General features: G+C 37.2%; 1 protein-coding gene across 6 annotated transcripts in view; it reads right to left on the minus strand.

The window, feature by feature from the left end:
- Nucleotides 1-15,902, minus strand: part of LCLAT1 (lysocardiolipin acyltransferase 1) — a 121,191-nt gene that overhangs the window by 95,617 nt on the left and 9,672 nt on the right. For 3 of the 6 annotated variants that reach the window (XM_075147284.1, XM_075147280.1, XM_075147279.1), the window contains one exon: nt 13,770-13,878. The exons of the other annotated variants lie outside the window; for them this stretch is intronic. In XM_075147284.1, coding sequence (XP_075003385.1) covers nt 13,770-13,798 — 29 coding nt within the window. In that variant the 5' untranslated portion in view covers nt 13,799-13,878. The remainder of the gene's footprint in view (nt 1-13,769; nt 13,879-15,902) is intronic. 6 annotated transcript variants of the gene reach the window in all.

Below are 15,902 nucleotides of genomic sequence, written 5' to 3' on the forward strand. Positions count from 1 at the left end.
AATTATTCAAAATTGAAAAGAGTAAATAGTGACCAAGCTGCAAAATTTAGTTTGCCTATTTTATCAAGGGACTTTCTAAGCATGCATCTAATTTACAAGAACTTGGCTTTCAACAAATACTTACAGCTATTTGTACATTCAGAGTCAAGAACACAAAAACAGGATTGTAAAAATCAAACAGCAGCAAGTTTTTGCTCAAGGTTCCTATCTGATTGAACAAACAGCTAAATAGCATGTATCAGTACTTAGATGTACTGATACTTCAAAACAAGTTTAAGAATTTATACTTTACACATGGAAATGCATGAATACACCTAAATCGAAAGTGAGCTGCAATACATCTACCTATTTCTGGATGGAAAACTCCCTTCATTTTAGAAAAGGGAACTAAGCCAGCATTGCCACATTCGAGGAAATTGCCACTTTCTCTCAGTATTTGCAAGTTCCTATGACATAATAGCTGTAAGTTAATGCAGGGAAGACTTCTCTAGTTATATTGGGGTGGGAGGATGGGAGGGCGTAGGTTTTTTTTTTTAATTATTTTACTTTAATCTTATTTTGGATTTCAGTTTTCAGTTTGTTCTTAAGACTTCTTTTCAAGTATCCCAAACTTGTTTCAAATGTAGCAATTTATCTAACTAGAAGAAATTATGCTATTAGTGATATGGAAAAAGCCTAGCTAAGAAGTCAGCTTAATTTCTCTACAAAATAAGCTCCTTCTTCATAAAGGATGAAGAAGTTTAACCATGAAATTTTCAACATTAGGAGGACTGCACTGCTTATGAGCAGGACAGGTAGGTATGTTTTTAATTAAAGAGTAAGTGACATTCTTCATACAAGGCTCTCCATTTGGTTGCTTGTAAGTTTAGAGAAAGGAAACAGCTAGTTACAGAAAAAGTAGTATGTGCTCACATAAAGCAAAGATATTACCAATGTGTAGATCAACCTCTGAATTAACCTCTGCAGGCAATTTTACTTCTAGTATTTAAGCTTTATTTTCCAACAAATTAATCAATTAGAACTTAAATAATTTCATTTGTTTCACTAGGGAGATCACATGATTTTTTGAAAGACTCAGGTCTTGTAAATAATACGATTTATTTGAACCCTGGAAGGGGATGGAGAGAGGAAGGGAAAAGAGGACAGGCCTTAATTCACTGCAAGGAGCATTCAGATAGTTTGGTGATCAGATCATACAAACCTTTCTGGAATAACATATTCCAAGAAACGCTGCCAAGATCTTCAAGGGTTTACAATGCTTCAGATGCATTGAATTGTTATACTAAATATCAGTTGCACTAAAAGAACATATTATCATGGATATTTCTACAACAGAAGTAAGCCCTATCTTACAGGTACTGGAAGAACCCTGAGAGTCTTGATTTTTTTCCCTTGTAAGAAAAGATACATTGTAGAGCTTTAAGCATGTCCAAGAGTTTGGTCAGACCTAGATGTATTTACAGTAAACAAAGTATTTATGGATTCCATAGAACTTATTTTATGAGTGGCAATGACTATAGGTTGGTGAAGGACTCTGGCATTCTATCAACCTTTTACATCTCTCATACCAGACAGTATTTCTGTTTCTCCAATAAAAAGGAATTAGTCATGCAAGTTTTCGATCCAGAAAAGAGCTGCCCTTACCACTGTAGAAGATGCCAGGTGGCATTTCAGGGAATGAGTTCTAGAGAAGTCTATACCCAGCAGAAAGAGTGTACATCAGCATGAACAGAAAACTGGAAGTCAGAAGCTATGAAACCGTAACAAATTCCCTCATTGACCTTCTGTCAATACAAGACCTTTGCAACCATCAATAGACATCTGCTAAAATAAAACATTCTACTTCCCACCACCTCTTCCCTCACACAATACACCTCTGATTAATATCCGTTTTCTTTGGAAGTGCATTCCTTGCTTCCTGTCTTTGCCCACGAGCTGTAAAGAGAGGTTAGAGAAAAGAGGGCATCTGTCCCTATGGAGAATAGACTGCAACATCTAAACAGACGCAGAATAACTTCAACACTGAATATACACCTTTGCAAAATCCACATTCACACTGGGCAGGAAAAAGCTATCTACTTGTCTTAAAAAAAAAAAACCAAACAAAAGCCCAAACTATGGACTTAGAAAGGAATCAAGTAGGAAATTAGTCATGGAGAAAATTTCAGGGAAATTTCACATGAAAAGGAAACCCATGAGCAATTTAATAAAATTTTCCACGCTCAGTCGTCCTGCCTGCCCTTTCTTTTTTCTTTCCCAGAGGCTTGATGGAAGAGGACAGGCCTCAAAATACTTTTATTTATCCTGTTATTAGAGGGAGAACAAAACAGAGAATAGACCACAGCATGCTCTGACGCCCTGAAGATTTGTCTGTTGCATCTTTTTATTCATGGAATTAAAAAAAAAAAAAAAGTATTGCATCAAGAACTGGCAACTACAAGCATTCAAAAACTATGACTCAGATTGCCAAAAAACCCAAACACATTAAATAACCATTCCACTTCCAGTTTTCAGACATGCTGTCAGGAAATGAATGGTTTCTTTCTTGTCCTACGTCAAATGGGCAGGTGGAAAATTCCCAAGCACGTTCTTCTCGTGGCTATGTTCTCAATCAGCTGGAAAGCAAATGTGTCAAAGTCCCAATAAGGTCATTTGGATTTATGTTTTAGTTCCCTCCCTGACACTCTGAGCCAGCCTTCTACCTTTGCTGCTGCACTGCAGAAACCAAAAACTTGGGATTGTTCAGATACAGAAGGGAAAAAAAGATCCCTATAGATGAAGAGAGGTCCTCAACACCCCTCCTATCAATTTGCTTTACTTAAGCAAATTATCCTCTTCCCTCTGTAAATATCTTAAGTCATCACCTAATTAAAGAAAGAAAAGCAAGCTGCTTTGCTGTTCCAAGTCAACATACTTTTTTATGGAGAGCACAATAGTTTGGATAACAGATGGAAACACCAGCTGGAAGCTCTAAAGGACACTGATCCTCCTAGTTTCTCAGAACACTGAGGCACAGTGCTCTGCTTGATACATTTACCTGTTCACACGCTTATAAGCTTCGCAGCTTCTAAACAGCACTCAGATTCAGCCTTGATTCTGAACAGGGCTCAAGAAAAGGCTTTCTCAAGAAAAGTTTACCACAAGTAGAGTCTGCAGGGTAATTTGTTTGAACGAATTCAGAACAAGAAAAATTGAGTCCTCACACAAAACATTTGTTTCCAGGAGGCTCACAAAGGATTCTGCTACTGAAATGACATCGTGTTTGTCTCTAGAACAAGTGTGGTTTTCCAGGAGTCTTCCAAGGAGACATTGCCTGGACTCGATGAATCAAGTTTTCTAGCTTTTGCACTCTCCAAAATAAAAAAAACCAGAAACTATATTAGCAATCAAAAGAGAAGCAGAAGCACAGGAACTGAGAAGCTCTTTTCTTACACAGACATGGTCCTCAGATTCCAGACTATGTCTCAGTCTGGGTGGCTGTTCCCTCTGGTTTGGGAATTCCAGTCTGACAGTCATTGACCTGGAAATACTTCATAGATACTTGCCCTTTGAAGAACGGGCACAATTAGGATCCTCAAAAAACATCTTAGGGAGGTCATAAGTCCCACCATGACTCACACGGGTAGCAATGGTTTCAAGGAATCAATTATTAGCTCTTTGAACGTGTCATGGCACAGTTCATACACAGTCATTGCATTATACAGATCAATCGTGTAGATCTGACAGATCAAAAGGCAGCAATCTCACAGAGTTTGAACGCATAAACCCAGGCAGCAGAACTTCCTCTAGTAAATCCACTGATGAAGAAATTGTTCTTTCCTATCGCACGTATGAACATGATTAAGTTCAATGACTTGTTGATATAAAACACCTTTGGGAAAAAACCAAACTCTTTAAACTCTCACAATAGTGAATCCATTGTAACCCCAAGAATTTCAACTAAAATAACGACCTGTAGAAAACGGCAGCACATGTGACTCAAGACAGACAAGCTGCAGCCAGCCACCAGCATTCAATGAGTCAAAGAACTGACCTTGTGAACTCCGTTAATGGTTGCCACACACATCTGGTATAGAAGAAACCCAAACAGCTATTCTGTAGCTGCAGATAACATCCTGATTATTGCTCTAAAAACCTCCTTTCTGTCCCTCTTGCTGTCATTTGGTCTTAGTTGCTGGTCCTGCTTCTCAGCAGTGGTCTCTGGCCCTTCAGTTGTATTAAGTCATTCTGCCAGCACAGCCTTGTGTTCTAATCCCACCCCTGGTCTGCTTAATACTGATTCCTGGATCTCACTGCCTACCATACCCCCTCACCCTACTTACTACTTCTGATTGTGTCACTGAAGCTGGAGGAGGAACAAGCAGGCATGCATCAGAGAACCTCTAGCCTAGGATCACTCTCTCTGGAGCTTGTATCCCCTGGTTTTCCAGTTCTTCATATCAGTATTTCACTCCAGTCTGTCCTAAACTACAGAATCTATCCACTCATGCCCCAGTTAAGATTCCTCACTATCAAGCAAAAGAAGAGCAAATAGCATCAACCCAATCGATACCCTAGAAACAAGAATAACAGCTGAGCATCATCAAGGACCTAGCAGTTGCCCCAGAATTTCTTGCAACCTTAACAGATGAGGAATAAAACCTTAATAGTCAGATAAAAAGTATATCCTTTACAGTACTTTTCTCCAGCATTTTCATTATGGCATCTACTCTGAATTAGATCAGTGGCTGAAAAAAAGTCTGGTTTATTTTGTGGATTCTTTGGGAAGTTTTGTTATTATTCTGGGACAGGGAAGGAGAGGAACATTTACAAAAAAACCCGCAAGAAGTGGCAACACCCACTTTTCCTTTGTTATTTTGGCCCCCATTGCTGATATTTTTGGATTTTCATTCTGGAAAAAGGAGAAAGATGAGGAATTGTCTGTAGGAGCATTTGCTGGGCTGCTTGCCCTCAGAAAATTGGAAAATTGCCCAGGCTGAAGAAAGAAAGGATTCTATAAACTCAGATCTGACTCGTGTTTAACAGAACAACATTTGTGGAGAATGACTATTTACAGTGTCTTGACCTAAGACTTTGTTATCTTTTATGGTGTTGAAGAAAGAAATGACCAGTGGAAAAAACACAGAAATTGCCAAACTGAATCAGCAGTAGTCCACCCAGTCATCCTGTCTGGCAGTGTCTTGAACCATGTACTTCATAAGAAGGTGCAGGAAGAAAGCCTGCAGTTGGCAGTGATGGCAAGTTTATTCTTAGTCTCTGTTAACATTTATCTTAAGCCATAAAATACATGGGCTTATATCCTTCTCAACATTACTCATTCATTAGCAGGCTGATCTTGTCTTCTATATAAACAGACCTAATCCCTTCGTTCTATCAGCAATCTTTAAAGCCTTCTTCACTGTTGCTGAGAATCCAAATCCAAGAAGGAAAAGGATTGACAGCAGCCAGACAACTTGCCCATTCGAGCAACAAAGGTACAAATCCCACCCTCGGTTTCACTCAACTATCAGTAGCTGGTAGTCAGTCGGAAGTGAGGTGACTGAAAGCCTGTAACCTTCTTAACGGCAAACAGTGATTCTCATCACCAGCCTCCATCCTCTCCTGGAATCTTTAAAATAAAATTAGAAAGTCTAAACTCTGTATCTTGTTCTAAGGAAGAGTTCCTATTTTATGGAATATCTTACTAGAAAGCATTGTTAGCTGTGAACAGCACCTCAGATTGTGTAAAACAACTTACAGGCTTCAGGGAACATAGTATCAAAGAGGAAGAAAGTAGTAGGGAGAAAATTAGATCTTATGTCTGGGATTTGTTCAGACAGTTATCATAGAGCAAGGGGGGCTCTTCAGAAGCTGTCTCTCCAAGCCAGGAAGATCTTCTTGAGCTAGCCAGCCGTCCAAGGTGCCAACTGCTAAGATTTAATCAGCCTTGAACTGTTGGAGGAAGTTCCCATTCTGCTGCAGCAACAGCAGGATAGGAACTGGGGAAAGGAAGGACACAGCCATACTAATAGGCACTGCTGGCATGACCCTTAAAGAACAGCTGGGAGCTACCAGCTTAGACAGCAGAACCAGTATGAACAGTCATGTAAAAAGATCACGTCTGCAATGACTCCTTGTAAAAAAATTATTTGTAATCTTACGCAGCCTACGTTGCTAACACCACAGGGGATGCAAAGAAAAGGAAAGAAAGATGCCAACTGGAGAAGCCTAGTCTAAAAAAACAAAAATATGTATTCCTCTTGCCTGCATTATTTATAGTATAATTTATTCGTCACCACCCCAGACTATGAAATGTCTGAGCAACTTCCAGAGCACAGAGAAGTTTTTTTTCCCCTCCAAAATATGAAAAGTATAAGAAACACAACTGACAATCACTATTTTATACAATAACAATGCAATACTATGATTCACTTGCATTAAGTCTGACTAAATATGTCATTACCTTTAAATAGAAAATGCAGCCAATAATTTCAAAACTAAAAATAGAAAGATGTGATGTGAATCCTATGTGATTTATGTGGTTTACTCCTAATTTGAATATATTATGCTGTCTTTCAAATGTTTTTGTAGGTGCTTATCAGCTTTGCTTTTTTTTTTTCCTTTTTCACTCGTTTGCTTTATTTTTCTTTTGCTTACCAAGATAACATCTACTTACAGAAATGCATTTCTAGAATTTTATATAAAAAAGGACTACATCACTACACTACTACAGTAACCACGCTTACATGAAATGTAGATGCCATTGTAGCTGAAGAAAATCAAATGGCAGAGAAGATGACAATGAAATATGTGGAGGCAAATATGCAAATATCCCTTTTATAATGAAAGGAAATAGTACTAAAAGTCTTCTAAAAATGCCAGCTAGGGGAACTCAATAAAGGTCAAGACACTTTGAAAAGGAGAAGTTAATCAAAGATTTTCCATATTTACAGTCTTTTGCTCCATAATTCAGTACAGTGTACTCTAGGTTATTTTAAAGCTAAGAAGTGACCTTTCTTGCCAACATTCACTGTTCATTATCCCAGAAGTCCCAAGTTTTGCTTGAAGAAGCCAACCAAACCTGTTGATGTGTAAATTGTCTAAATCTACACCTTGCAGGATACAGTGATGTTGACCCCCAAACCCACTACTTAGATGATAGAACTTCACCAACATGATTACTCTTCACTGTTCTTGCATAAACCAAAACAAACAACAGGTGGGGAATGACCCCAGAACTCACTTCATATATTTTAAACAGCCTTTAATGTTACCGTTCCCACCACTAGCAAATGAAAATAGGTGGAGCAAATATTTTTGTGCCAATAAAAATGTTTCATTTAACAACAAAGTGTATGTCAAGAAGGCCAATTAAAATGTACAGGCACGTTTTGAAGTCACTGAATTTAGACCCACTCCAAACTTGTGAAAATAAACAACGATTTCAAAATGGGAGCATTTTCATTACAAAAATGACAAGCAGATTTCCATCACCTAAAGGAAAGTCACTTTTTTATCATTTTCTCTAAACTGTCACTCTCAAAATGAAAGCAAAATCAAGAATGAGAAATTGGTTTTGATACTATGCATGCTCTTGAAACCTCTTATTTTTTTGCGGCTTAACAACCACATTTTCCTGTGTTTAAAGTGCTTCTCTCCTTTCTTATAGCACAAGACCATTACACAGGAGGGGAAACAGCGTATAGCAAAAACAGAGTACACAGCAAGTGCTTCTGTCCTTTCTCCCTCAGGAAAGAAAATTATTGTCCTATGGTGGCTTAGTTACATGTACATTTAAATTGCTCTAACATAGCAACTAAAACTACCGCTTCAGTTCTCAATTCACACACTTCCTAAGATTTAAAAGCAGACAGGAACCTTGTTTCCCAAATAACACCCCTTATTTTGCAACTTACGTTAAGCTAAGCAGTTCTCTCTTCTGAAGCTGATGAGAGCTTTAAAGGAATAAATAAGGTATCTTTTATTTTAAGGAGAATCATCTTCCCCTGCGAATCACCTATGGGTGATCTCAAACCAATAAAGATTGTACAACATTTGCACAACAGAATCACACAGAATGGCTGAGGTTGGAAGGGACCTCTGGAGGTCATCTGGTTCAACCCTCCTGCTCAAGCAGGACCACCTACAGCCAGTTCCCCAGGACCATGAGGGAGACTCCATAACCTCCTTGGGCAACCTGTGTCAGGGCTCACTGACCTCCCAGTAAAAAAGGGTTTTCTGATGTGTTTCAGTTTATGCACATTGCCTCTGGTCCTATCACTGGGCACCACTGAGAAGAGCCTGGCTCCATCCTCTTTGCACCCTCCCTTCAGGTATTTATATACATTGATAAGATCTCCCTCCCCAAGCCTTCTCCAGGCTGAACAGTCCCAGCTCTCTCTCTTTCCTCACGTGTCAGATGCTCCAGCCCCTTCATCATCCTTGTGGCCCTTCACTGAACTCTCTCCAGTACATCTAGTATGTGCTTGTGCAGGGTCTTGACCCTAAAAATTTCTCAAAGTATCCAGACTGTCCTTACTAGCTGGGAAGTTAAGCCCCTGGTGTCCCTTTAGCTGCTGCACAGGGTTTCTACAACAAGAAGAAAGAGAGCTTATGGCCCTCCAAATTCAGCATGAGGGGGTTTCCATCTTTAACCACTAGAATAATTTCTTTGGTCCTGCTCCTAACTCAAACCAGAATAATTAAGGGTCAACTTTTAGGAAACTTTGAATTATGCCAATGCTTCTGAAAATACCTCCCTGCTAGCTACAAAATTAAGAGACTATAAAGTCACTTAAAAATTCATCAGTCCTCAGCTTCATTTCAACCAGTTTAAACTTCATGAAGCAAATAATTAAGCTTATAATGTTGTTTTGCAATATTGCAAGGCTGAGAGAAAAACTACCAAGAGATTAAAAGACAAAACATGAAGATCAAGAAAATAAAGACATTTCCATACCAATCATTGCCAAAAATAAATGAGAGGAGGGAAACAGGTGCAACTGTTTCCAATATTAAAGCTTTTTATAATGTATATAAGGTCTCAGTAGTTCTGTGTCATAGTATGGCCTAACAAAATAGTTCAAATTACTTTAGGAAAAGGTAAATATATTCCAAAACAAAAAAGTTCACTGATCTTCCAACATTTCTCTCTCTCTCCCTCTCTCCACATTTTGGTAAGAGGACCCAATACCAAACATCGAGGTTGACTAGAAGACATGTGCAACAGCTGGAAGATCCTTTTCACTTATTTGCATTAAGCCATTACGTTTTCATAGTGCTTTCCAGAGCAATTCACAGTAACCTGCAGTACGCAAAAAGGATATAATAGACAAACAGAAGTTATTTGATCAGCATTTCTTAGGATGTCAGAATTTTTAATAACGAACATTGGGGCAAAGAAGAAAGAGATTAATGGTGACAGAGCAAGAAATAAAGTAGAGAAAGCCATTCTAGTAAACTCAGCCTAAATGTCCTGGCATTGCTTCAGGCTTCAGTCTGGCAGCTGCTACAGACACATCTTACCTTCAAACCATACAGCACAAAGACACTCAGACCAATCACTTTCTGCATCTCAAAACATTGATAAACTGGAAACTTTGATGGGGTTTGGAAATAGAAAAGCATCGACACAAGTGTAATGAACAGAACAAAGAAAAACTTGCAAAACTAGCTTTGCACAAGATTGCTCTTACAGGATTCTCTATCCTACAAACACAATTAAGGTGTATAGATAAATAGCTTATGACTTATGCTGGTGGGATTTTAGGTATTTTATGGGAAATAAGAAATTTAAAGTGATCTAAAACCTCTAACAGCATAATCATAAGCCTTTTTTACTGGTAACAGATTCCAAGCTTCAAATGATGTTTGACTGCATTAGTCACTGAGGAAAAATGTAATAATTTCCTGATACTTCACTGAAATTCTTAGACCGAACTACAACAAAAATAAATAATAATCCCTTTTAGAAGGAATATCAGAAAAGGATTCTCCTCCAGTTGTTCAGGAACGCTAAGGATTTAAAGTATTCCAAAACGGCTGGCTGCAGTTCAACACAACATGGCTAATGGGACTCATCTATCAATTGTCCCATAAGACTTAATGTAGTCAAATCATTTCTCTTTATAACTTTCCATCTCTAGCTTCCATACTGTCAGATAGAGATATCAAGCATATTGATGGAAAATTACATCAAGATATATCATAACTGACCTTTTTAAACTGAAAATAGGTTTTTCTATACATTAAGAACCAGTTCAACTCAGCCACAAGATGTCCTATTAAAGAACATCTACAAACTGTAATTTTGATAAAGTTGTTACACATTTTGATAATATAATTTAGTCACTTTCTTTTATGCAGGACAGATAACAGAAATACACGTTGTAGCGATAACATTTTTTTCCCTAAAGTTTTTACTTTGAAAGTGCATAGAGGAGTATTATTTCTCACTGGCAGGGAATTCAGGACATGAATTGTAATTCGTAATCAGATATATCCGTAAAGATGATTACTGTGTAATCATCAACAGCTGAAGAAAAGATTTAACTGACCATCAAATAAAGTAAACTAGGACAAAACTAAAACTCCAAGCCTCACACCTCATGCAAAATGCATCTCTCCAAGTTATCCACCTGTAAAGATGTCTGCCATTCATCAAATAAGCTTTGTCTCATTCTAAATACCATAAAAGACTAAGATGCATTTAGATCAAATAACTTCAAGTACATTTTTAGGCTTAACTTCACTGTGAAAGCCAACAAAGATTGGGCAAACCTGTCTATCGCCAATTAGACAGTAAAAGTCAATCAATGCATAGCGTTCAGTATTAATTTCTCAGAAGAAAGGCATCCTGATCAACATCCTTCATCTTGATTGCAGAGGCATCAGACTGAAATTGAAAAAAGTGGTCCTAGATGGCTAATACAATTTTCACAAGAGTTACTATAAAGAAAATTTCAAAATGTGAATTGACAGATCAGAAGAGGCTATTTTCCTCTTACTTCTCCTTGGAACAATAACCATATGCTCAATCATGCATACGTAAATACACAAAGAACTATTTCACTCTGGACAAAAGCAAGATTTAAGTGAGAGGCATAAAGTAGGATCTGTATAATTCAAACTGCAGAATCATTTATGATTGTTAACCGCTTTGTAGAAATAAGTTGGAATACTGGGAGATTTTTTTTCTAGCCCTGACATGATTAGTGGTCTTGATGCTATATTCAGGAATTCAGTCTAGTTACTTCTCCTTGGAGTCAGCGTTGATCTCAGGTACCTATCATTTTGCATACGATAAAACAGATTGCCAGTAAAACATAGTCTCAGACTACAGATGAAGTGATTCTGTGGAAGTCTAACACACAATAGCTAGTTTCAGCTCGAAAAGCATTTAGGTCAGATACAGCACCATCAGAATTTACATTACCTTCAAGGGAGAACATCACCTTTAGTAAGGGGTCATGCGCAGCATAATTACAGTTTGCTACATTCACAGCTAAAAGATCAGGGGCATTCAGCACCACCCAGCACACTATTAGTGAATTATTACCTTCATATTACACTCAAAAAACATTTGGGATACTGAAGCTGCACAATCAAACATACAGAAATTATAAACCACCAGAATTAAGGCTGTTCCTTCCTGGCTGGTTTATTTGTTTTTCAAACAGGAACCACGCCTCATCCAATGCACATGCTTTGACAGCAGAGTTCACAGGGAGAAATTACTTTGTATTTCTTTTCCCCCTTCTCATAGTACAGTGCTAAAATTAGCCTAAGCTATTAAAATCCTAGAACAAAAAACCCTCTTTTTTTTCCCTTTTTTTTTCTTTTTCCTCCGTATTATGTTCATTATACTACTATCTGCAAGTGTTATATGTCAATAATTTATTTTCACAACAGATCCTATTTATATTTTTATAACTCAAGATCCACAGCACGAAATACATGAATTGTGTCTGCCTAATTTGGAACGTTTCCAGACTAATTTTTTTCAGAATATTTGTCACTGTGCAGTACATCACAAGCACAATTCACAGTTGCTATTAGCTTCAGTTGCAGCTGTGAAAGCTTTGCATTCTTTATTTTATAGGTGTCCAACTTGAAACCTTATTATTCAATACAAGGATCACAATTACTTATTGTTAATAACAACGTTACATGTCTTGCTTATCAAGTAAAAATCAAAAGCCAATTCTTCAAAGTGGCATTTAACTAAAGAAACCTTCAGATGATCATCTTCTTCAATCCTTTGTTCAGTTCAGTATACAAGATCAAGCATGTGCAACAAGTAAAACGGGTTCTACAGACTGCATTCCTTACATCTTTAAGGCATTCCTAAAATACAAGCCATCCTGAACAGTTTTTTAAGGGGAAAAAAGGTAATGCGTTAATGGAATTACAGACTGTCAATTCAAATGTGGAGATGCGGGTGACATTAAAAAGTTTAGCCCATATATCATTTGGTACTTGTGTTTCTGTTGGTATTTTAACAAAGTCTAAGATCATGAGCCTAGTGTGAAGCAGAACAACAGCTGCTCGTCTCTAACAGCAATCATGTAACTTCAGAAATATAATTTTAATATTTTCAAGGACCAAAAGAAAACACTCTGATCTTCATGAATTTCCAGAAAATAATTATAATCAAAAGGTAGGATATATCTTAAACAGAGGAAGACCTAACATTCCATATACAATATTTATGCTTTTCTAAAATCAAAAACTCAACATTTAAGTAGGTCACATAACCATAACATCTAAGCATCCCCTTCAACCTCTTTACCTAAATAAAAAAAAAAAAATTGGAGCATCATCTAGAAAGGTAACAGACATAACTGCTTCTGTATTTGCCACATTTCAGGATACATCTGATAGCATCAACAGATTAATGGGAAAAAGAGCAAAGTGGTAATTAAACCAAAAGCTTATGTTTCAAACCATTACAGTAAATCTGCATATTCAGTGTACAACTCCTTAAAACCAGCAGGCTAGACTGGATCGAAGAAAGAGTAAATCCCATCATATTTAATGTTTCACATCCTTGATCCAGGTACCTTTTTATGTGCACTTCACTATTTTCCTTTACAGAAGCAAAATAATGCCTCCTAGTGCTATTAATTGCTCAGAAAAGAGCCGATTTTCAAATAAAAATGTTAGTATGAAAATCCTAAAATGTTACCTGTTTTCTTTTTGATACAAATTCTGTCCATCAAGAAGAATCAATGAAAGCAAGCTTATAGAATTTGAAGGTAATAAACTATAATGACTCCAAGTCTTTCCCCGCCCCCCCCCACTAGTTACATCGTAGTCAGAAAATTTCTTTATTCTACATTGAGGAACAACTTACCCAAGTCAACTTCCTTCTGAAAAAATAAATTGGTGGCTTTTAATAATGGTGGCATTTAGAAGAGGATTATATAAAACTTCCCTAACCTTCCTCCAGAGCAAAAATAGTTAAAATGTTTTAATTAATCCACTTTTCCCTGACAAATATTTCCTTTACAATGTTTTTAATATAACTCAACATTGGCTGCATCTTTCTTGACAGCTGCTATTTCCTTAACAGAGAATGTCTCAAATGGTTTATGTATAACATACTTTCTGAAATTCATTTCCTTTCTGTGTAAGAAGTTAATACACCAGGAAAAAAAGGCAGGAATGTTTCATGCCATGTGGGATATAACAGTTTTAGAGTTTTGCTTTAAATTAGCCCAATAATGTTTTTGTAGAAATATTATTAACGTGGCTGAAGCTTAACATTTGGAAAAAGGAAAAATACTTGCCCACAACTTTGCTTCTCTCCAGACCTCATTCCAACGTGAACTTTACTTTTGTGTTCTAGCTCTTCAGTATGTGCCTGGTGGAAATCTGACAGCTCTTAGTATGGTGCAGCTTAGGGGAGAGATGTTAAGAAGGAAACAATCATCTAGTTAAGAACAAGAGACTGGTGGTTCTATATCAAATAGCTCCCAAACCAGTAATCAAAGTTCTTGATAACTTCACTCTAAACATTAAAATCATTCAAGACATTAAAATTGTCAGAAAAGCACACATAACCTTTCTCAAGAGAAGGACAGACATTGAGGTCTCACAGAAGAAGATGCAACTCCTAAGAGTGGGCCACTCCTCTATACTAACACCAAACCCCAAGTTCTTAAGAGCTGGGAGACTTGCACCAGTTGCATACAGAAGAACTAAGGTCCCACATGCAAAAATCCTGGGAAATGGCATCTTTACAGGATATTGAGGCCAAGCAAAGGCATTTGCTCTCTACAGTCTGTAATATATACTCCCCGTAAAGGTTGTAAACCCTTAGCTAAATGGCTGGAGAGCTACAGCAGTAACAGCAGTCTTTAAGTGATGAAGAAATACTTGCTGATAATTTCTCTTTCTTCCTGTCATGCTATAAGCATTCATTAAAATATTACTCTTCTGCCAGATCAGATCATTTTCATTACTGCTGAAAATTTTCATTCTAAAATACTCTGCAGCCTGTGGAACTCTACATACAACAATATTTTACAACTACTATTTTCCACTTTTTGGGTATCTCCTCCCCAATACGTCATTTTGTGATACTTCTAGTAAACATTATCATCTGTGTCAATACTGTACATAGAGAATATCTTGCACTGATATCCAAAGCTACCAGACAGTTTCCCTTAATTTTAAGGTTTGCTTATTTTACGTTTATGAATAAAGGACATGTTTCTAAACTTCAGCAAAAGCCTGTCCTAAATTTGCCTTTTTCAGCTAATTCTGTATTTCAAGATGCAGTGAGAGATGACGGAGACAGGAAATGTAATCTTTCTTTCTAACAAGCAAACTCATTTTAGCATTCTGCTCACAACGATGATACCTTTTGTTCTGAAAGCAAGCTTAATTCTGCATGTCCAGCAGTCACGAGAACAAAGCTATGGACAATATGTGCAATGCTAGTTTGCTTAACAGATTTTTATGGATGCCTTACATAAAGTTAAAAAAGAAAAAACAGCCATATTTACCACCTCTATTTGCCACTGTCTACATGTAAAATGAACAAGAATCTGAATACACTTGGGGCCACAGGGAACATGGGAATAACTTAAAGCTTCCCTTAAAAAAAGGGAAGTGAGTATTTGCTATAGCCACTTCAGGGGCATAGTGCTGTTGCAGAAGGGTGATGGTCTGCCAAGCTGCAAAGGCACAGAGAAAAGACAGACCATAAGAAAATCTTACAAACATGTGACTGACCCAATCAACGCTTACTAAATCCTCTAAACTTTTAATAAGGTTCGTTCTTTAATTAAAAATAACTGTTATTAGTATATTTTCAAAGATATTCTACTGCACAAGGGTGCTGTGTATCACGTCATACTGTTCTTCAATAGACTAGCCTACTGCAATTACTTTAACTAAAAAACCCATAATTTTAGCTATTTTCCCTTTAGATAGACGATAATATGTATTCCTGTGTTATCTACAATCATTTTAGCAATATCCCTATTGTGACCACTCAGGCCACATTTGCTTTTGCCTATATTTAATTTCCATACTACCATAAGTACAGAGCCTTTGTCTCAGTTTTGCAGATCAGTCATCTCTCAAGGTCCTTCAATGACCTACTGTAATAAAAACACACACACAAAAAATAGCTGTTTAACCCTTGACATCTTTGCAGGCATTTGTCATTCAAAAACTGTTAAGGTGGCAGACAGGATAAACACACAGCTCTATTACTCACTGTCAAAATCTAAATGAGATGTGTTATTCAGTTAAAGCATTTTCGTAAAGTGGGATTTTTTTATTGCCTAGTGGAGCTGACACTGTTCAACATCTAACCCTGTATCCAACAGAGGTGCAAAACTAAGTGCTTCTCAATATTTAAGAAAGAGACCAAGATTCTTTCTTTAGAGTAGGACTGAGATACAATAAGT

This window comes from Calonectris borealis, chromosome 3, assembly GCF_964195595.1.
Source record: "Calonectris borealis chromosome 3, bCalBor7.hap1.2, whole genome shotgun sequence".
Taxonomy (NCBI): Eukaryota; Metazoa; Chordata; class Aves; order Procellariiformes; family Procellariidae; genus Calonectris; species Calonectris borealis.